This window comes from Anser brachyrhynchus (genome assembly GCF_964034855.1).
Source record: "Anser brachyrhynchus genome assembly, chromosome: 13".
Taxonomy (NCBI): Eukaryota; Metazoa; Chordata; class Aves; order Anseriformes; family Anatidae; genus Anser; species Anser brachyrhynchus.
The window spans coordinates 15,103,718-15,125,021 of NC_137708.1; the positions used below are offsets into that span (position 1 = coordinate 15,103,718).

At 49.4% G+C, this 21,304-nt stretch overlaps 2 protein-coding genes across 8 annotated transcripts in view; both read left to right on the forward strand.

The window, feature by feature from the left end:
* The first annotated feature begins 231 nt into the window (after positions 1-231).
* On the forward strand, positions 232-6,901 carry GPR119 (G protein-coupled receptor 119). 2 transcript variants are annotated; one of them, XM_080554075.1, is made up of 2 exons: positions 232-4,309; positions 5,979-6,901. In XM_080554075.1, the coding sequence occupies exon 1, from the start codon at positions 3,325-3,327 to the stop codon at positions 4,303-4,305; it is 981 nt and encodes a 326-aa protein (XP_080410201.1). In that variant the 5' UTR covers positions 232-3,324; the 3' UTR covers positions 4,306-4,309; positions 5,979-6,901. The 2 variants fall into 2 exon arrangements, with proteins under 2 accessions (XP_080410201.1, XP_080410202.1); XM_080554076.1 differs by having other exon boundaries at positions 6,446-6,901.
* A 156-nt stretch (positions 6,902-7,057) lies between these two features.
* Positions 7,058-21,304, forward strand: part of ENOX2 (ecto-NOX disulfide-thiol exchanger 2) — a 50,663-nt gene continuing 36,416 nt past the window's right edge. For 2 of the 6 annotated variants that reach the window (XM_080554082.1, XM_080554083.1), the window contains exons 1-2: positions 7,063-7,177; positions 19,239-19,382. In XM_080554082.1, coding sequence (XP_080410208.1) covers positions 7,066-7,177; positions 19,239-19,382 — 256 coding nt within the window. In that variant the 5' untranslated portion in view covers positions 7,063-7,065. Of the gene's footprint in view, positions 7,178-7,297; positions 17,920-17,968; positions 19,383-21,304 lie in introns of those variants that run through there. The other 4 variants (XM_080554087.1, XM_080554085.1, XM_080554084.1 and 1 more) reach the window with 4 other exon arrangements.

A 21,304-nucleotide genomic window follows, 5' to 3' on the forward strand; every position in this document is an offset into this window, starting at 1 on the left:
CAACATGCATATGCTTCACCTTGCTTTACTCTTCAAGAGAATTTCTAAACATTACAAGTAAATAAATAGTTACGTGATGGATGAATATGAGTCCATTTGAGAGATGTAATTTAACTTCAGTTCCGTAAATTCTTTTGGTTTTCTTTGGTGTTCCTGTAACTTCAGTTCTGGAGCAGTTTCTTCTGTGCAACTCCATGCTATATGGCTATTGTTAATTTTTGGACTGGACACGTGACAGTTCTTTGCTATCGGCTGTTGCTAACCTGTCTTTGTTCTTCAGGCTGCCACAAGGAGCTCCTCAGAAATGCATAAAGAATGTATCCATGGCCACTTTGTTGTTTGTATTTTTCATTGCGAGGGGCTGATGAGAGGCTCTTCTTTCCCCCATCTTTCCATTGGATCAGCTTCCCCAGATGGCTTTGGAGATGCTCCTTCCACTTGCTTGAGTGGTCCTCAGCCCCTTGAGATGTCCCTTTCCTGAGCTTTCACAGAATGTTAGGGATTGGAAGGGACCTTGAAAGATCATGTAGTCCAGTCCCCCTGCTGCAGCAGGAACACCTAGATCAGGTCACACAGAAACGTGTCCAGGTGGGTTTTGAATGTCTTCGGAGAAGGAGACTCCACAACCCCCCTGGGCAGCCTGTTCCAGTGCTCTGTCACCCTCACCATGAAAAAGTTTTGTCTCGTATTTAGGTGGAACCTCCTATATTCCACTGCACTGTCTGTCAAAAATGTTGCCACACGTCACTCTACCTCACTTTGTCAATAGTAACTGCAAGTAACTGTGTGGTGGTGGTGATCTCTGCGGATGTGGCACTGAGGTGAAGACTGGTTGTGAGCACTGCCTCGCATTATGTGCCTTACCACAGTGCTAGCTGTTTTCTGAAGGTGCTCATAAAGCCCTTCACCCCCAAAGCATCTTACCTTTGCAGCCAACAGGGAAGAAAAGCTGAGTCCCTTTGGGTTTCTCAGTTGGTGAAAGACGAGTATTTGGCTAGGTGTTTCAAAAACAAAAAAGAAACCAAGAATCCCAACCCTTAAACCTCAGTGGTAACTGTTTGTGCAAGATGGCTAGCGCTGTTAGAAATTTGGCGTTTTCTAAGGAGGTTCATTGCTTCAGGTTGTTCTTCCTGGAAGAACTCCCTAAATGGGTCTTATTCCCTCAAGCGTACGTGGTGATGTTTTTTCATGTTTCCTTAGCCATACCAAGTAGTATGTGAGAGTGTGGCTGAGTGGTCTGTGTACCTAGTTAGTCAAACGTGTTGATGTGGATCCTGTGATTGCCTCAGGAAGCAGGGGTACCTGAGCTACCGGGGCCACAGCTGCCCCACTCTGTGTTGGCCATGTTCATGCCCTGAAGGCGTTACCAGCTCTGCCTTCAGTGGCTGTGCCATTTTGCAGCGTGCTTGTGTGCTGAGGCATCTTTCTAGAGTATTCAAGGTCATAACAGGGAAAGCGGGCGGTGGTGGGCTGCGGGGGCTATTGTGAAGCAGAAATACGAACTGGCACTATGGGAAGGAGGAATTGCTGCCCGTGATACCTGCTGAGCCAGCTGTGGTCTCACGACTTGAGGTCTGTGCTGCTAAGCAATGGTCTCGTGAAAACACCTGCTGAGTCCTTCTGAAGTGGGGTGGAGGAGCCCCTGCAGAGCAGGCCTGCCCTATCACCAGGAGTTACACATGGGACAGAGCAAGGATGCATCCACAGGGAAGAAGCCGCTCCAGTTTCTGTTTGTGCTTTCTCTCCAAGCTGTCCTGCCATTTCTCTAACTTCCTGTCCCCCTTGATCCCATGCTGTGGAATTTGGACCTTCCCCCCTCATCAGGCCTAAGGCACCCCAAATGTTTCTTTATATGAGACTCCCCATGGTCCAGGGCCACAAAGGCTGGGCAGGGATAACAAGGTGGCTCTGGAGTGTTACTGCCACCCTGTTCTCCATGGAGTTACAGCACCATGCTGGGGACTGGCTGCACCTCTGAGCCCAGACCTGCTGTTACCTCTTTCCAAGTGTCTAGCCCTCCCTCTCTGGGGTGACCCCAAGCGCTCTGGGGAAGGTGATCAAGGAAAGAAGTAACCAGCATCTATACAATAAGGTGTCAGGAGGGGTCCTGCAGCCTGGTGGGAGAGAGGCTGGGGAGAATCAATTCACCTGGACAGGAAAAAAGAGGAGGCTGTAAGGATACCAGAGTTCTTCCCCATGGCTTTTTGTGCAGTGCAGACCCAGGGTCATCACCGGCCCATGGTTCTGTTCACAGTGGCCTCAATTTATATGTTTGCTGCATCCTTCCTCCCTGCTGCAGTATCCACAACCTGCCCTGTACCATGCTCTGCCCTTGGCCGGTGTCAAAGCCATGTCCTTGGCCATGTCCTGCCCCTGGTTCTACTCTCAGCCTCTCCCCAGCAGCCTGCTCTCCTCAGATTGCTATTTGACAGAGGAAGTCTTAACCCTTCCCTGTTTCCTTGCAGCTTTAATTTTTCCTGCTCACGTGGCAGGAGAGGTGGCTCGTGGCACTTTGTGTAAAGGGATCAGTATTGTTTCCTTGGTCTCAGGGGAAGAGGCTGCCCTAGGTCTGGCAGTGACCCTGCAGAAAGGAAGGCCCATGAGCTGTGCCACCTCTGCATCCCGTGAGGGTTGTACAATTGTTACTGCTTGTTCTCCTTCGTTAGCACTTGGGTCAAAGCAGGGCATTGTCTCTGCTCAGGTCTTTGGTGCTTGGCTGGGAGTGCCCACCTCCCGATGTGCCATCATAGCAGCACTGCTGGACAGGGGGGAGCGGCTGGGGTACGATCCTAGTGCCAGAGTGGACTGTGGCCTCCAAGCAGGTCTCACGGTCACGCTGCAGGAGATGTTAGAAAGGCCAACAACGGTGTGGGCAGCCCTGGGGCAGGAGATGCTGAAGAAACCTGTGCAGGGGCTGCTGTGCTGCCAGTGGGGCAGGGAGCCAGGGGAGCATGAGTGGGCTGTTTGTGAGGAGAGCAGCGTCAGCCTGGCCGTGCACGGGCTTCCTGCGCAGGTGCTCTCTGCTCACCCTCCTGCTCCAGGGTTGTCTGGAAACGTGGCTTAAGGGGAGGGACCTGCGTGGGCACAGCGGGTGCCGTGAGTGCGCCAGTCCCTTCCAGCAGGCAGCTGCACAGCAGAGCTCTGCTCCTCAGCCCGAGACACCACTGCACCCAGTGCTCTCACTGCACTACCTGGAGAGTGAGGGGCTGCGCCCGCTGCTGCCTGGTTGCTGAGCTGTACGTACCAAGAAGTACCAGGTGAGGGATGCTCTAGAATCGTGTTGGAGACGCACAACTTTCAGGCTGTGCCCCACAGTGGCCAGACATGGCTAGCTCGGCACTGGGAACCATCCTTGCTGTTCTGGCCTCGCTCATCATCACTGCCAACGTACTGGTGGCTATCGTCCTTCTTCGCCTTATCCAGAAGAGTGGCTACAAGGGACACTATTTTGTCCTTAATCTCGCTGTCGCAGATGCCATGGTTGGCTTTACGGTCATGGGTCTGGTCATGGATGAGTTTTCCAAGCCCTTTTATCCACCCCAGATCTTCTGTGTCCTGCGAATGGCTTTTGTGACTTCCTCTTCTGCTGCTTCTATCCTATCCTTGACTCTGGTTGCGTGTGACAGGCACTTGGCAATCAGAAAGCCTTTCCACTATTTCCAGTTGGTCACGGGCTTGCGGGTTGGGGTGCAGCTGGTGGGGCTCTGGCTGCTTGCTGCTATCATTGGCTTCCTCCCAGTGTTTGTCCCAGTCTTTCAGAAGATCTCTGCCCAGGAAAAGTGTTCCTTCTTTGGAGTCTTCCACCCCACCTACATGCTCACTGTCTCCTGCATCGGCTTCTTTCCAGCACTGTTTCTCTTCATTTACCTCTACTGTGACATGTTGAAAATTGCCTCTGTGCATGTGCAGCATATCCGTGAAGTAGAACACGCAGGGCTGGCTGGGAGCTGCCCCCCACCCCACACCACTAGTGACATGAAGGCCTTGCGCACTGTGGCTATCCTCATCGGGTGCTTCGCGCTGTCCTGGTTGCCGTTCTTCATCGCCAGCATTGTGCAAACTGTGTGTACCGAGTGCTTCCCCTCCAAAGTCATTGAGAGCTACCTCTGGCTTCTGGGACTGTGCAACTCCCTCCTGAACCCCCTGCTCTACTCCTGCTGGCAGAAGGATGTGCGGCTGCAGTTCTCCCAGCTAGCTGCCAGTGTAAAGAAGAGAGTCCTCCTTCACTTGGGCAATCGCCACCGTTTCCCCGGCAGAGGCACCAAATCCCTTCCTACTGTGTCCTGCTTGCGGCTCCAGGACTGACGTGGTAAGGAGTAGCAATCACTGGCTTTCTGGGTTATCTCCTCCACCACAACCATGAACTCAGGGCCCGCCGGCTGTGGAGGAGATCACGGACAGGGTGGGACAGGTCTGGATGCTAATTCCCAGACGACAGCATGGCCAGCACAGCTGGTTTTGCACCAGCTCCAGGGCAGCCCAAATTGCAGGTGCATAGCACATGTTAAATTTTGCTTGGAGAGCCTCAGCAAGAACAGCCTTGTGTCTGCTGGGACCAAGCCCTTGGCACCCAATCCACAGGCTAAGATCCTTCACCTTTTGCTGCCTGGATTCCCCAGTCCATACCTGGGGTCCGTCTGCACTCGCCTCTGCCTGCAGAGTCAGCTGTCTGGGTCAGGTCCCCCGGCACCTGGGGCAGGGCTGCTCTCACTGTGTTGGCTTTGTTGCCCTTGGCCAGATGCAGTAGAGACTGGGAGATGTGTGCACATCCTAAATCTGTCCAGGACCACGTGTGCTCCCAATCACTGCCCTACTTAAATCAAACTCAAAATCCTACAGATGCAGTCTGGATTGTCCTCCAAACCTGTCCCCTGACTGCAATCAGTCCTGCATCTGGAGAGGTGGCAGGCTCATCCCACCCCCAGGCTGCACTCGCCCCAGGCAGACGTGAGGGGTATGGGCCTGGGGTCCCTGCTGTGGTGCAGGGGATGCAGTCAGGGGTCTGCTGTTCTTCAGCAGCAGCTGTACCTGCACCAGAGCAAGTCCTGAACAGCCCCAGGCACTGCATGCCTGGGAGAAGTGCAGGGCAGCACAGGTTGTGCTGTCACTGTTTGGCTTGAGCTGTAAAGCAAGTTAATGAGTAACTGACTGAATGCTGAGCTTTAACAAGGAGGGAGACCTTGGAGACAGGGAAAACCCTGTGCAGAAGGGCTGCTTTGTCCCACCAAGGCTGTAGGATTGGTCATGGGACTGCAAAGGTCCCTCTACACTGACTCACAAGGTGGGTGCACACAGCACTTGTGCATGTCGTCTCACTGTGGTGATGGCCAGACTGCTGGCCCTGCCAGAGGCTATGATAACATTTAATTGTTTTTTGTTAAATCACATCCATTTAATCCACATAGTAATAATTTTTCCCTTGAAACAGGTTTCTTAGCTAAGAACTCACTCTAATCTGAAAATGAGGATGCAATGCATAAAATAGCAGTTGCTTCTACCTCTGTCAGTTGCCCTGCTAGTAGATATGAAGGCTCAAGGCCATATCCTGTATGCGTGCAGAACCTGCCTTGGTTCTGAGGCCATCCCCATACCAGAGGAAGAGAAAAAAAAAAGTGCTCTATTAAAAACAAACAAAAAACAGTGGGCACTCTGTGGCACTCATCTCTCTGCCTGGGAAGGGCCTGAGACCAAACACCACTCATCAGATCCTGTTCCTGGCTGCGTGTTAGGGGAAGAGCCTGAGATAAGGCTCGTATAGAATAGACCTGGCTCTGTGTGTGTGAACTGGTGCCTTGCAGGTGGATCTAGTGGGTGGATCCAGTCTGATTCAGTTCTGGGGATCAGTGCATCATCTGTCTGCATGATGTGTTTGCTGCGTGAGCTCCAACAGCTGTTGCTTTGCAAAGCTGACCTGTCCTTGCTGAGCATCTGACGATGCTGAAGCCATCCTCTGCCTCCCTCACGTGTGCTTCCTGCAGCGCATCACGTGCGAATACCCACTGTGAACGGAGATGCTTTGCAAGTGGGCCTCTTGCTGCTTCCCGAGCTTGCTGACTGCTGCATCCACTGCTGTTCTGCTGCCCACAGCCCCACAGCAGGCCAAGCCATGGACAGTGTTTGTGCCTGGCACAGAACCACAAGGGACAGCAGATCCGGAACAGGCGGCTATCACGCTGGGTGCCCAGCAGCAGTACCCCTGGATGTGTAGGCCTGCAGCCACCAGGGAGCCCCTGTCTGCTGCCGGGATTACAAGCTCCGACCACCTCCTCGGTGCCAGAAACGCCACAGAGACTCAGGCTGGTGGAGATAACACCCTTCTGCCGATTGTGTGGCTGGAGAACATAGTCTAGGTGGAAACAGAGCATCTAGCAGGGGATCCCTTGCTGAGCATCTGCGCCCTGGCACTGACCTGCTCTTCCTCCCTCTCTTTGTGCCTTGGGTGGAGGTGGTGCTCGCAGTTGGGGCGCCGCTTTCACGAGACACCTCTGGACCTGACAGGGCCGTTCCTGGTGTGAGACCGTGCCTGCCTGCACAGAACCACAGCATCATCCAGGGTGGGAGAGACCTCCGAGATCATCGAGTCCAACCTCTGACCTAACACTACCAAGCCCTCCACTAAACCGCATCACTATCCCTTGTTCCAGAGAGCGCCCGTCCCCAGCTCTGCCTGGCGGTGACTGGGAACCAAGCACTGGCTGTGCTGGGAGGCCGCGGGGTGAGGACGGCCCGGCCGCCCTGCCCCAGCGCCACGGGAAGGGGGCGAGGAGCGGCTCCCCTGCTTGCTGCCCCACCGGCTGGATAAAGCCCGTGTCTGCGATATAAATAAACAAACAAACAAATAAATAAGTTTATTAATTGATGCCGTGGAGGAGGAGGAGGAGGAGGAGGAGGAGGAGGAGGAGGAGGAAGCGGGGAGGTGCCCCCAGCCCCCCCCCGTCCCGGGGCGCAGCCGCCACGGGGCGGGGCCGGGCCGGGCCCCTCAGAGCCGCCCGCGGGTGCCGCCGCCGCCGCTGTCCCGGCGTGCCGTGCGCGCGGCCCGCCCGCCCCCTAGCGACGCGGCAGCCAATGGGAGGCCTGGGCGAGCCGCGCGGAGGGGCCGCGGCGCCGATGTTCGCCGAGGGCGGCCGCGGCGGGGCCGGGCGCGGGCAGGGGCCGGGGTCGGCGCCGGGGCCGGGCGGTGAGTAAATGCGGGCCGGGCCGGGGGTGGGGGCGAGTCCCCCGCGGCGGGCGGGCGGGCGGGCGGGCGGCTTGCGCTGCGTGCGGGCGGGCCCGAGTCGGGCCTCGGGAGGGCCCCGGGAGAGTCCCGGAGGCAGCCGGGAGGGGCTGCGGGGAGCTTTAGTCCAGAAGTGGCCGCCGAGCGGTCGGTCCCGGTCGGTTCAGTCACTGCTGCCCGGCGCACACACGTCCCCGGCGGCAGGCTGCCTCTGCACGGAGCACCTCCCCTCGCGGGGTGCCGGGAGGCCGCCGGTGGTGTCTGGTGGGGCGGCGGGGGGGCTGCTCGGGAAGGCTTGTGTCGTGTGTGAGACCTCCGGGCTGCCTCTCTCGTTCGGTGCTCATCGAAATGCCCCAAGGTGGGTGGTACAAGATGGAGGGTGAGGTGAGGCGGATTTGCTGACACTAACAGAGTGCCTCCTTCGCAGGCCGCTTCTGGTGCTCCAAGAACGGCTGGTTTGGGAAGGGGTAGGAGTGGCAGCAGCGTCTCACCCGCTGGGTGTAACTGGCGGTGCTCCCATCTCTCCTGAGCACCGGGCAGGCTCGGCTGTGCCCAGCGGAGTAACTCACATCTGTCCTGTTCTGGTACAACCGTCTGCAGGAAGCGATCCTGGGTTTTGGGCACGCTCCCGGCAGTAACCACAGCTGGTGGTGGTGTTAAACTCTGTAGCTACCATAGAGGTGCTCTGCAGCACACTTGTACATGTACACAGATGTCTGCACACATGTTTATTTGGTTCTTTAAGCATTATACTCGAGCTTTATACTCATGTGCTTCTTACTGCCTTAATTATTTTACTGATGTTTTGGTACATACCTCAAGGTCCATCTACTAACAGCAACATACATTCCGATTGTGCTGCATGCAAATGCTTTTGTTCTTTAATGCCATGTTTCTTACACAAACACATTAGTCCTTGGATAGATTGCTCGTTATTACACATACTTCAGTCATTGTTTATCTCCCCTGTACTTCACTTGCACAGCTGCAGTAGTTGAGCACCACGCTTTCCTGACCTGCAGAACGTTGCTGCACAGCAGTGCAATGACAGGTAAAATGCTAAGGCGACCTGAGGTAGCCGCTTGTCCAGCAAACTTGACTTCCTGCCCTGCTACTCTACCTTTTCATCACTTATCAGGGAGTGTAGCAATAGGGCAAGCATAATGACTTTAAACTAAAAGTGGATAGCTTTAGATTAGGTATGAGGAAAAAAATTTTGACTGTGACGGTGATGAAGCCCCGGCACAGGTTGTCCAGAGGAGCTGTGGGTGCCCCATCCCTGGCAGTGCCCAAGGCCAGGCTGGATGGGGACTGGAGCAACTTGGGCTGGTGGCAGGGGGTTGGAACCAGGTGATCTTTAAGGTCCCTTCCAACCCAAGCCGTTCAGTGATTCTATTTCCTTCCCTCTCTGGAAGCTGAGTAGTTGTTTTCTCTGTTTCTTGTTATTACATTTGGGGCACTCAGTAACATCTAACTGTAAAGCTGTCTGTGTTAAGTTGTTGAAAGCTCCGTCTGAGCCACTGTAAGGTCAGGTTTCTTAGCTTAAGGTCATGTTTTTGGTATCAGTGACTTCAGCTCGTAGAAGGGGTGAAGTTCAATCTCCAAGTAATTTCAAAGATAAGGTGTTGCTAGAGAGGCATTCTGAATACCTTCCAAAGATGGTGTGAGATTTCTCACCTAATCCCCAACTTTTCTGCTGACATTCTTCCAGTGCCAATGTGTTCATCCCAAAGCAGTGTTTTCCTACAACACCCAGCTGCTCTGCTCTCAGCTGAGACTTTGCAATTCTGGTCCTCGTGCTGGTGCTGTAGCTGTCCCCTGGCCTCTGGTCTGCTTCTATCTCTCTGCGAATGCCTTGTTTGGGGAGCAGCAGCTGTCCTTATAGACCAGGTTTGAGCAGGATTTTGTGATGATCCTGGCTGCTGGCTCTGCTGGACGCTGACTGGCTGTTCTGCAGAAAAGAAAGCTCTGGGGAGACTTTACAGCAGCCTTCCAGTACCTAATGGGGGGCTATAAGAAAGCTGGAGAGGCGCTCTATCAAGGACTGTAGCAGTAGGACAAGAGGTTATGGCTTTAAACTAAAAGAGGGCAGGTTTAGGTTAGATATAAGGAAGACATCCTATACTATGAGTGTGGTGAGGCACTGCAACAGGTTGCTCAGAGAAGCTGTGGATGCCCCATCCCTGGAGGTGCTCAAGGGCAGGCTGGACGGGGCCTTGGGCAGCCTGGGTTGGTGGGAGGTGTCCCTGCACCCCCTGCAGGGGGTTGGAAGTGGCTGGTGTGTAAGGGCCCTTCCAACCCGAACTATTCTGTGAGTGTGAATTTTCCACGGGAATTCACTCTCCTGCTCCACCCCGGTAGGTCTATGTCCGAGGTTCGGTTATTCCTGCATCCCTTCGTTTGTAGAAACACATCTGATCTGCTTGCGTGTATGGTTCTGCAGGGGTGATAGAAATGGAAAACTGGTCTTGACAGGGATGAGTCTCTGAGCCTTTCACAGTGGTATTTTAGATTGTGCGTTTGTGCAAAGGTGAACGTATTACTTTCCGGAAATACCGAGAGTGAGGTTGGCAGGGTGGCTTCTGGAGAGCGCTTCGTACCCCAGCTAGATGATGAGCTGCCTGGGATTAGGCGTGTTCCTCTCTGTACTGCAGCTACGTGCTGTGCACCTCCGCTTCCAGAGTGAGTCTGCGCACCGCCTGTAAGCGCAGGCGTTGGCGTGAAATGAGTTCTAGATGTTGTGTCACAGGGACAGGTGGTTTGACAGAGCGATGTGAGTGTCCTAAAAACACTCTGTGCTGTGAAATATTTGGAGATTTGTCACGGTGGTTAGGCCACGGAGGCTTTGTTAGGACTGTTGAGGAAGCAAAGACTAGGCATCAGTGGATATACACGTGTAGGTGCGCACGCACACCAGTACATCGTGTTTTCCTTTGTGTCTTCTCTGTTTATAACAGGAAACAGAAAACACGTCTCATACACAACTTGATCAAGTCTCCGTGTTTTTGCTGCTGCGTTGGCAGTGGTTTGTGAATACATGCCATTTACTTGAAAGCGCTACAGATAGACCTTTAGTGTTGTGAATGTTGTGTCTGTGGAGGCAAAGAAGAGAGTAAGTCTTCACAGCTCTTTTCTTACAGTGCCCTGCTAGAATAAGCTTGCCTGAAGTTAATATTTCTTTTTCACTACAAGCTCCCAGAATCAAGAAGTGGGCTGTGTGTGCCTTTTATCTTCAAGGATTACCAGGACTTAATCTTTGGTGCAGAGGCAAGTAATTTCAGGCATGCAAACGGGGTTTGTTTAACTGCATGCCAGCGCTTAGAGCATTGATGTATGAAATCCCTCGCGGATTCAGATTTATTACTGCTAATCAGTTTTCCAGCTGCTCTTTCACCTCCTTCCCCCCCCACCCAAGAATCAGCCCATTGGTGTCAGTCACTGGAGACTGATGGGGACACATGCGGTTGCAGTTTGTAAACTGTCGTCCTAACCTGTGCTCTCGATGCCTGGGCTGTCACTGCCTGCTGGTGGGGAAGTGCAGTGGTAGTTTTACTGACCCACCTTCCTTTCGTGCTCAGTGGCTTTTGTGGAGCTGCACTAAGCCAGAAGCCTTGTGTGGGAGCCGAACCATCCACCTTTCAAACAAACAGATAAGCAAACTGGAGGGGGCAGGAGAACTGGCTGAAATATTGAAGTACTATCAGTATCTTGCCATGTTTCTCGTGCAGTATGCAGGTACCGTGTGCGTTTCGTGTAATTCTCTTGAACGTATGTTTCTCTGAGGCTGTCTGGATGAGTGTCCTTAGAATAAAGGATTATATGGAATTGACAGAAGTAACTATCAAAAGTATGTTGATCTCTTCAGCCTGCTTAGGCAGCTTCTCTATCAAATGTGCGTCTGTTAAACTAATTGTTATAAAGCTCTAACCATGACAGTTTAGACAGGAGGACAGTAGAAAAGAGTGCACAAACACAACAGTAGGTTTTAAACCTGGGAACTAGTTTCAGAAAGCAAATGTTTGGTGTTGAAATGTGACTTCAAAGCCTCGGTATCTTTATTCTCTCCTTTCCCTTGTTGTTTTCTTTTCTCGGTGTTTTCTAATTGATTACTGTCGGTGTTATGTACTTTTTCTTCCAGAATTTATTTCTTTAGACATAAAAACAAGTAGTTTGTAATCGGATGGAAGTTTGTATTCTGCAATTCTGTTTGTTCCTGGGTAAGAAAAGGGACCGCTGTTCAGGTTGGGAAATACGTACTTCCAGCATTTGCCAATGTTGGCAAAAGGTAGACCAATATTTATAGCAAAGCCTGCGTCAGCCCGTTTCTGAAGTTCTTCCTTCTTTATGCTGAGGCAAGTGAGAAGCTTGGTGAATGGTATAAACCATGTGGGCTTTCTGAGTGTGCGATTAAAATACTTACAGGTATGTGAAGGTGTCAGGGTACTTGTTACTACTTTTTTTTTTTTGAGTTACAGGGGATTGATTTGTGCACCTGCATTTTGTTAACTAGTTGGATGGCAAGATGTTGGAGTGCCTAAACGGCAGTAGCACGAGATTGCTGTTAGGGTGTGCACCCTGGGTGAACCGCTCTGCCTCTAAAGCAGTGCTAGGCTTGTGCACAGAGCTTGTGCTGTCATTTGATTGAACGTGGGTGAATCCAGCAGGTAAGATTTTTGCAAAAATGTTGAAGTGGAAGCCCCGCTAGGGTCCTGTTTTAAGGAATACAATTTTAAAGCACACCAAGCTGTGCGAAGTTGCATTTTGGGTAGAATTGTTGCTGGCATTTTCAGCTGTCGGTAATAAAAATGATCTGTAAAACAATGCTTTTCAGTTCAAAAGAAGTTGACTCTCTCTCCTTTTTTTTTCTTTTTTTTTTTTTTCTGATCATTAAGACCAATGGCCAAGTTCTGTTAGCGGGAATGAGTGGTTGGAAAATGAAGTCTTGTCAAGGGGCTGGCATGAGACCCAGTGAGGATAGATCCTTCCCTTGATTTATGCCTGGAACACTGTGATCTTCCCTATCTCTATTCAGACTCTTTCTGAACGTGTGCTGTGAGAGCTGCAGCTTCCATCTGTGCATGTTTTTGTGTGCGACGGGATATGGATCGGAGCTAAAGCTGAATGTTAGTTCACAGACACAATACAACAGGCAATTGGTTCTGACAGCGGCTGCTGGGCATGGCACTGACCAGTTGTAGGGTGAAAATTTTGATATAACGAGGATTTTCCATAATGCGTGATTTCATTATGTGAGCAACAGAGAAATGTGCTCTGAAGCACGCTGAAAATCTTCTCTCTGGCTTGGTTCGTTCTGGGAACAGAACCCATGCTGCGGGAGAGCAGTGGCAGTGTGCTCACTGTCTGTGCTGCTTCAGTTCTTGGTAACGCTGCTTCAGTTGCCTCTTGGCCTCTGCCTTTCTCCGTCTTGGGGAAGCAAGTGAAAGCTTTCCCAAGGTGGGGTACTTCTCAGTAGTTAGTGTGTTGTAACAGAAATACTGTGTCAGAAATACTGGGGCCAGGGAGGCCCCATTAGGACGAGGGAGGTGATCGTCCCCTGCACTCAGCTCTGGTGAGGCCGCACCTCGAGCGCTGCGTTCAGCTTTGGGCCCCTCGCTACAAGAAGGGCACTGAGGTGCTGGAGGGTGTCCAGAGAAGGACCACAAAGCTGGCGAAGGGTCTAGAGAACAAGTCGTGTGAGGAATGGTTGAGGGAACTGGGGTTGCTCAGTCTGGAGAAGAGGAGTCTCAGGGGAGCCCTTATTGCTCTCTGCAACTACCTCAGAGGAGGCTGTAGTGGGGTGCGGGGGTCAGTCTTTGCTCCAAAGCAACAAGCGATAGGACAAGAGGAAAAAGGTGCGCCAGGGGAGGTTTAGGTCAGATACTAGGAAAAAAAATTCTCTGAAAGGGTTGTGAGGCATTGGGACAGGCTGCCCAGGGAAGCAGCTGAGTCACCCACCATCCCTGGAGGTATTCAGAAGCCCTGTAGATACGGACACAGGGACGTGATTCAGTGGTAGACCTGACAGTGCTAGGATAAAGGCTGGACGTGATGATCTTAGAGGCCTTTTCCAACCTATGCTATGATTCATCAGCTCCTGGTTTCTTCAGCTTCTGAAGACTTCTGACTTGTGGAATTCTTGTCGGAGTCCATTGAAAGAGGACGGTGGGCTTCTCTTCCACAGCACTTGGACCACGTGCTCTGCCTGCGGTGATTAAGTTGTAAGCGCAAAGGGTTAGCTTTAAAACCGAGGAAGTTCTTTCTTCCTATTTTCATCTCTTGAAGAGGTTTAGACTATATGGAAGAGCACATACAATGAGAAGGGTAGCTCTAAAACAGTTTTTACATTGCAAAATAACTTGTTTGGCATAAAGCAATTAATTGGAGTGAGTTTTACAACAGGAGTGCAAACTTACAGTAATATTTTCAGACACAAAGCTTGATTTGAAGCAATAATATTTTAGCTGTTTAAATCTTACCTCCTAATTCACAGTAAGGAATCTTTGCTGCCTCAGCACTGTCTCAAAGTGCATCCTATGCCTGTGAAATACCAGTTGAAAAAAAGGTTATAGAAAAATCAGTCTCTTGTGCTGGAAATCTCTGAGCAACCTAATAGGTTTTGGTTTTAATCCTACTCTTGTCCCCTCGTTGTACTGGTATCTCTGTTTTACGATTGCTCTGTAAGACGTGTCAGTTGTTATGTGGCTTGAGGTTAAAAACAAACCAAAATCCTCCAGTGGGGAGAAAATGAGGATTTTAAGTCTGACCTCTTCACTGATTTACTCCTAATGTGGTCTCACAAATATTGCAGTGGCGTGACCTCAGCCATGGCTTGATGAGACGGTGAATCTGGAGCTGGATTCCTGGTACTAGTGCCCCCTTAATCATGCCCTGTGGGGTTATCGTTGAGCATTAATCTGACACTGTGCATTTGTGCTAGTGCAAAAAATGCTGCTGCATTCACGTCTGGGGGTCATGTGTTGCATCTGTCACAGATCATATCAGATTATATTTAATGGAGAGCCCATAAATAATAATTTTTTTGGGAGTGGGCTATTCATGAGATGTCTGGAGCAAGTCCATGGTCCGTTCTCCAAGGACTGTGGTGTCTCTGGTTGTCTTTATAATGCTTTGGTTGTGTTGTGCCCACATCGCTCACAGCCAGTGCCTGGACCTTGATAATTAGAAATGTGTTTGGTTAGGTGATGCTGAGCTGAGTGCATCCTCATCCTTTAGACAGCCATTGAGTTCAAACCGAACTTCATTTGCTTCCCCCCTGCCCCCCCAAAACAAAACAAACAAATAAACAAAAAAACCCCACCTCCGTTGAACTTTAATTCATGTTACTGTTGCCTTTAGTCTCCCACCTACCCTTTGTACAGGGGTAGCCTGCTTGTGAAGGTGGGTTTAGATCATTTTGTGAGCACGAGGTAGCCTGTGATAGCCAGGGATGAGTGACCTCGTTCCTAATATCTTCCAGTGGCATGGGATGTTTGTTTGTTTGCTTGTTTTGTGTCGTGTGTGTCTTCCCCCTGCCCAAGCTGTCAGACTAGCCAAGCTTCTACTTGTTGCTGCAGGCACTGCCTCTGCCCTTGCTCCAGTTACAGAGACCGCAGTGCTGTGGTGCCTGGTGCTAGCTGCTGGAGGTTTGCCCTTCACCAGGAGAGAGGGGTTTTCGTTCTGTCAGTTCCCGCGCTACCTCTCGTTCCCTGGTTCAGACCCTCTCTGCTTTGGCATGGGCTGCTAAGGAGCTCTGAGCAGTCCCTGCTTCGCTGACCACAGCTGTTGGAAGCTGCTTCCTGCCCGGTGCTGTGAACGAGCAGAGCAGTTTAGCTTCATATCGATGTCTTACTCCATGTTCCAGTTTCAAGTGAATTCCCACATTGTGAATCCTTTTGTTCTCCCATTGGGAAAACTGAGAAGTTCAGCCATCATCCGTGTCTTCCTGAGCATTTATGTGATGCTCTCTGGCTATGGTTAAGCAATAGCCTCGTTTGCTGTGATCTTTTTAAACATCTGGCAGTTCTGCACTTGATCTAATTAAAATCTAGTGTTCAGGACTGAACGGGATATCTTGTTGGTGCCTTACAGTTGTTTCGATGTACAACAGCCTAACTTTGTGGATTTTAGAAAACAGGTTGGTGATGAAAGTGTTGTTGATTACCTGGCTCTTTGTGCTCTGCGTGACTGTAGAGCCTGTGAGGAGTTAGATGTCCTGTAGGGAGGGCAACTCAGGATTACTCTGCTCTAGGGAGCCGACAGGAATCTGTCCCTAAAAGAGGTGTCAGGAGCAAAGGTGGCTGAGCTGGTGGCTGAACATAACAAAGCTGAGAATCCTGGCTTGTTTGGGAGGTGATGCTGGGAACCTAATGCTGCCGCAGGAGGGTTCCTCTTGGGGGGAGGGAAACCCCAGTCTGTAGCATTATGGAAAAGACTGGTGTAATGCCTGTGGTTGGTGTGTGTTGAAACGAATGGGCCTATCCACGTGCTTCTGGAATAGCCTGTGCTTAAGGTAGCTGTGCATACACAACAGCGTGCCCTCCCAGCAAACGAGGTCGGCAGCCTCCTGGGCTGCCGTAGGTTGAGCATGGACAGCAGGGTGGGAGATCACCACTGCTGACCCTTCCGTTCAGCACCGGCGCAGGCGTCCCTCGGGTGTCGTGTCCGGCTCTGCGCTCCCCACTGCGAGGCAGTCGTGGATGTACTAGAGTGAGCCCGGTGAAGGGCCATCAGATGGGATCGTAGAAGACGTTAGTGAGCTATGAGAGAGCTGGGATTGTTTAACCTGGAGAAGAGCAGGCTTAGGGTGGGGAAGATCTCTCTTATCTCTTGATAAAAAGGTAATATCTCTTATATCTCTTATCTCTTGATAAGAGAGGTAAGTTTTACAGTCGCTCTTTTTATTTTCTGACTACTTTACTGTGCACGGCCTCTCTATTTTTAACCTGCTGCATTCGTGATTTGTTTTCCTGAAGCCTTATGACCTCCGTGATATTTTGACTTTGGAGTATTTAAGAAACAGCATTGTAGGCATCTTGCATAGTTGTGCGTGACTATTGTTGGTTGTTGCCAGCTGAACAGTGCTTGTTTTCTTGGCTGCTTCTTGCATTCTCACCTTTCAGTAGCTAAGAGAAGAGCCCCCTTAGACTCTCTGTATCCACTCTCTTGTCTATTTACAGCCATACACAGCAACTGTATTTATTAGCAAGTTCTTGGAAGTGGAATCCTCTAGAATAGAAATCACGGCGCTGCCTCCAGCTTGCAGTGTGTCTAGGGAAAGGTTCGGTATAAATGAAGCTGTTGCCATGTTTCAGCCTATCAGTGCATTGAGGCAGCGTAATTGGCATCTTTGATACTCCTGTAGTTTTGCTGGTTTCTCCCAGGAACATATGGCTTAGCAGAAATGCAGCTATTTTTATCACTTCGTGTTAGTCCAGATTTTTTTCGCATTGGCTTTGTGTTCACAGTGAGTTTGATGAGATAAAGATAAATAAAACTGAAAATTTTAGTGTCCCTTCAGTCTTGCATCCCTGCAAGGGCTAGGTCCAACAGAAGGTGGAACAATGAACTCAGAGCTCAGTTAAGGGCAGTATACCTCTCTAAAACTTGCTGTGATTGTTTACAAAGTACTTTTTTCTTATTACCTTTTTTTTTTTTCTTTTTTTTTTTTGAGAAAAAGGCCATGGTAAAGAGGCAGGAATGGTTAGGGACACATTCTTTAGGCACATAAATGACACACAGCTGACCATCACCTCAATTTGTCCATAACAGATCTGTGGAGAGTGATTATTGAAGCTCAAAATTACTCTGGAATGGTTGTAATGCCTTGAACTAGGAAACACGCTGGAAGCTGCAAAGCAAGATTTCTTCAATCACCTTTTGGTTCAAATTTGCGTAATTAGCTTTTCTTCACGTATATAGTGGCTGGATGTGGTTTGTCTTTTTATTCTGTTTCCTGATATCCCCTAAAGGTTTGTAGATGTTGCTGGGTTGACTAGGTATCCGTCCATACTGGGAGGGCAGACATCTTAGAAATACACCCATAAGTAACTGCATGAATGTTGGTGTCCTGTCTTGAATTGGGTGCTGTCCCAGCGGCTGTGCTATCCTCTGGATCGGGTGTTTGCATGCTCAGGGTGTGCAGGTGGAAGTTTGAGTGGGCAGAGAAACTAAAGCCTAGTGATGGAATGCGTTTAAGGGTTGCTTCCGTGGGGTGGAAGGGGAAGGAGTATTTTTTTTTTAATTATTTTTTTAAAGTCACTTCTGTTGAGACTTGACTCTTTCAGGCCTCTGGGTAGCCTTTCAGATCTTTACTTGAGTAACTCCAGGACAATTTCTGAGACACCAAAACCACCCCCGAAACCAAACCAACCAACCAAACCCCCACCTTCTCCTTGGAGCAGCTTCAGAAAAGGTAGTTACAACGTTGGTCAGAAAGGCAGAGGGATGTTGGGAGTTAAACTCTGAAGAAGAAGCAGTCTGAGGACTACAGTCATCAGGTGTAGGAGTCTGCCAGGACCTTATGCTGTCGGCATTGCTATTGAATGTTCTTCCATTGCTACTTCACTTTATCAGTTTTCTACCTGTTGCAGAGAGCCCTCTGTATGTGCAGCCTGATGTGAAGTAGCTGGTTGCCTCTTCGGGCTGTGTGAGCGCAGGTGGCGGACTTCAGCTGTGAAGCGCTTGGACACCTGTGGTGGAGGCTGGGGGTAAATGCACAGGCTGGCCTGCCAGTGAGCGTTTGCTTTCTTTCTGGCAGCTTTGGTTCTGCTCGATCGTATTACTCTTCCTTAACTGTTGCTCCTTCTTCACGTGTAACATGGTAAACATAGCATTGGGTATTTCTTGTGAAACCCAGACTCAGTACTGAAATAACTTGTCCTGCATGGAAACGGGGATATTTGTGAGTGAGGAAAAACTCAAAACTTTCACGAAGCACAACAAACATGATGTTGAGTGATCAGCGAAGTAATTTTTAAGTAGGGTTCAGACTATTTGTTTCTTGGTATTGCAGAGTGTACTTTATGGCTAGAGAATATTTAAGAAGTTAGCCTATTTTTAACACCTTATTCTGGTCTTTATGGGTCTGTACGGGCCTTGACATCTCCTTCAATTGGGAACCATCCTGGAAAGCATGGGTAGTGTCCTCCAAAGATCATGGCGTAACTCAGCTTGTAAGGTGGATGATGGGCAGCTCAGTCTAAAGCTGACATCGTGTGCTGTCAGAGGTTGTGTTTACAGTAAATTTTGTGTGTGGATCTAAGCCTGCCACAGTTCCGTACTATTGTGCTGTGTCAACCACATCTTAAAAGAGCTATACAGCTTTTGCTCGGTACCGTCTCACTGCAAAGTAGAAGAGGAGGCATAGGTTCTCCTGATTGAGCTTTTAGGGTGGAGTGGAGGTTAGAGCAAGGGAAAGAGATGGGAGCTTCATGTGGCATAGAAGCAGGCGAGGAGGTCTCAGTTGTTCATACCATCTTAACTGTTCTGGTTTTATATCTTCTAAATCTTTTTATATCTTTGACCCATATTAAATTAAATAAGCCTACCTACACTTATTCTTGAGTAAACCAAAATCATCAGTAGATCTTCTCTATCAATAACAAACTCTGAGCAATGTGACTAAAGGCACTCCGGCATTCCGAGAGCCGTGACTCTGCCAGCACCTCTTGCAGCATGTGTCCGTGTGTGCCCAGCACACAGGCAGGCCAGCCACGGCTTCTGAGTTTCCAAACTGGGAAATGCTAGACAATGCCAGGGAGACGCACCTCTGGTTTATAGCATAACACGCTTGATTTTTGTGAGTCTAGAGAGGAGTGTTGGGATTAATGTTTATGAGTAATAATTCAAAGTGATATCAGTGTAACATTAAGATCAGGCATACTTGTGAGGATAAACAGCAGGCACAATTCCTTAAGGGGCCTGAAGGGTACCAGCTGTACCTGGGACTGGGCATTTCTTTTATTACTGTGATCCTGAAGCGTCACAAACCATTATAACTGTATCTGAGTGCGTTTTTGTCTTTCAGGCTTAAACCATATGTCCTTTGATCCTGCCAGCAACAGCAAATCTCTGCAGTTCAGCAGCACAAGTGGTGCACGGGTGTTGGAAAGCCCAACTGAGAATGGAAATGATCCGGGCAAGAAGAGGAAGAGAACAAACGTTCCTCCAGGTGAGCTGTGTAGCAGCTCAGTATTTGACAATGGACAAGACACCTGCTTAAGTGCAGACCAAAACCGGCTGCTGTGCTAAGATGTCAGTGCAGAAATTGCTCTGCGCTGGATAGATGGAAATAAAGTTGTGGTCTGGTACTGTTTGCAGTCAGACCAGTGTTTGCGTTTCCATTCTTACATGGCTTTGAATCAATCATCTTTAGTATTTCTGTGTAAAAATGAAAGCAGTTTTGTATTTTTCAAAACCATTGTGGAATCACTATACCTGTCCCAATAGATGTTTTTTTCTAATTCAACAATATCTCAGTATTAAAATCATGACTATAATGAAAAGTAGTAACTTAGAAGGTAGAACAGTCTGAATGAATGGAGACATTCATGGTTAAGATAACATAATGAAACCAAACTTGTTGAAGCTATTATTGTCTATTTAACACTTTTCCTTGTCTGTTTTGCCCTAAGATATCTCTTTTCAGCCAAAGTAGGGCTCCTTTTCCTCTTCTGAGTTATTAAAGAAGATAGCTTTCTCATCTTCTTGGAGACATTTTCTCCAATTGTAGAACAAGACATAGCGTTAATTTCAGTTTTGCAGTGCATAGTGTGATGTGTTATAAAATCATTACCTGCCTCTACTACCAAGAAGCTACGAACATCAGGAGTTCTTTGGAGGTGTGAAAGCCTGAGTGTTTTGCTTGGGAGTTCCTTTAACATATTGATGGCATGTGAGTGTCTCTCACTCCAAACGTACCTTGCAGTTGCACACCTCTCCCAGGTGTGTTACGTGCAGCAAGTGTGAGACCTCTCTAGCGTGACAGAAAGAGAACTGGAGGGAATTTGCTTTTTCCCTCTGGAAAGGATGTGGTGGCTTCCACTTTTGTGCTATCAAATATATCTCATGTGAAGTGAGACTTCAGTCAATTTGCAAGTACAGGTAATGTAGATGTAGCCAGTAGGACTGTCCCCTGTCTGAAAGCAGTCCTAAAGGACTGGTTCAAGTGGGTAGCGTCAGGAATTTTTGTTCTTTTCATTATTTCTCTGGACTTTTTGCCTGTAATTAAAGAAGGACTTCTGGGTGATGTGAAGATTGGAGGCCCTCTTGGACATAGCGATCACGAATTAATAGAGTTTTTGATTCTTGGAAAAGTAAGGAGGAGGCTTAGCAGAGCTGCCACCTTGGACTTCCCGGGGGCAGACTTTGGCCTCTTTAGGAGACTGGTTGGCAGAAGCCTTTCTTCTTGCAGATAACTAGTGACAGGACTAGAGGGAATGGCCTCAAGTTGCACTGGGGGAGGTTTAGGTTGGAAATTAGGAGCCATTTCTTCTCAGAAAGAGCAGTCAGGCATTGGAACGGGTTGCCCAAGGAGGTGATGGAGTCACTTTATTGGATGTGGAGGGAAACATAGTGACAAGACATGAGACAAAGGCTGAGGTACTTATTGCCTTCTTTGCCTCAGCCTTTAGCAGCAAGACCAGTTATTCTCTGGGTACTCAGCCCCCTGAGCTGGTAGATAGGGATGGGGAGCAGAATAAAGTCCTCATAATCCACGAGGAAATGGTTAGTGAACTACTACAATAAACTTTTCTGTGCAAACAGAAAGAAAAGCATTTTGTCTTGGTAGTGGTACATGGAAGTAATCAGCTAAAGGCATGGTTGACCCAACTAAATCATTGAACATTTGAGTACTTAACATGAAGCCAGGTATTTGTATAATGGTAATGGTTCCACCTGGCTCCCCAGATAACTCTGCTAGATGTTGGGTAAATAACAATGGAACTGCTGCGGCCAGAAACACTGTTCTCTGCTTCATTTCTCCTTTTAGAAGGGAAGAAATGTCTTCAAATGGGAGTGGAAATATTCTCTGCTTGAGCAGACTGGCAATCTCCAATTTCAGTGTAATTATGGCAGTTTATGCCTGCTGAA

Excerpts from the sequence above, each read along its gene's own strand:
- GPR119 (XM_080554075.1), top strand. The coding sequence starts at position 3,325 with ATGGCTAGCTCGGCACTGGGAACCATCCTTGCTGTTCTGGCCTCGCTC.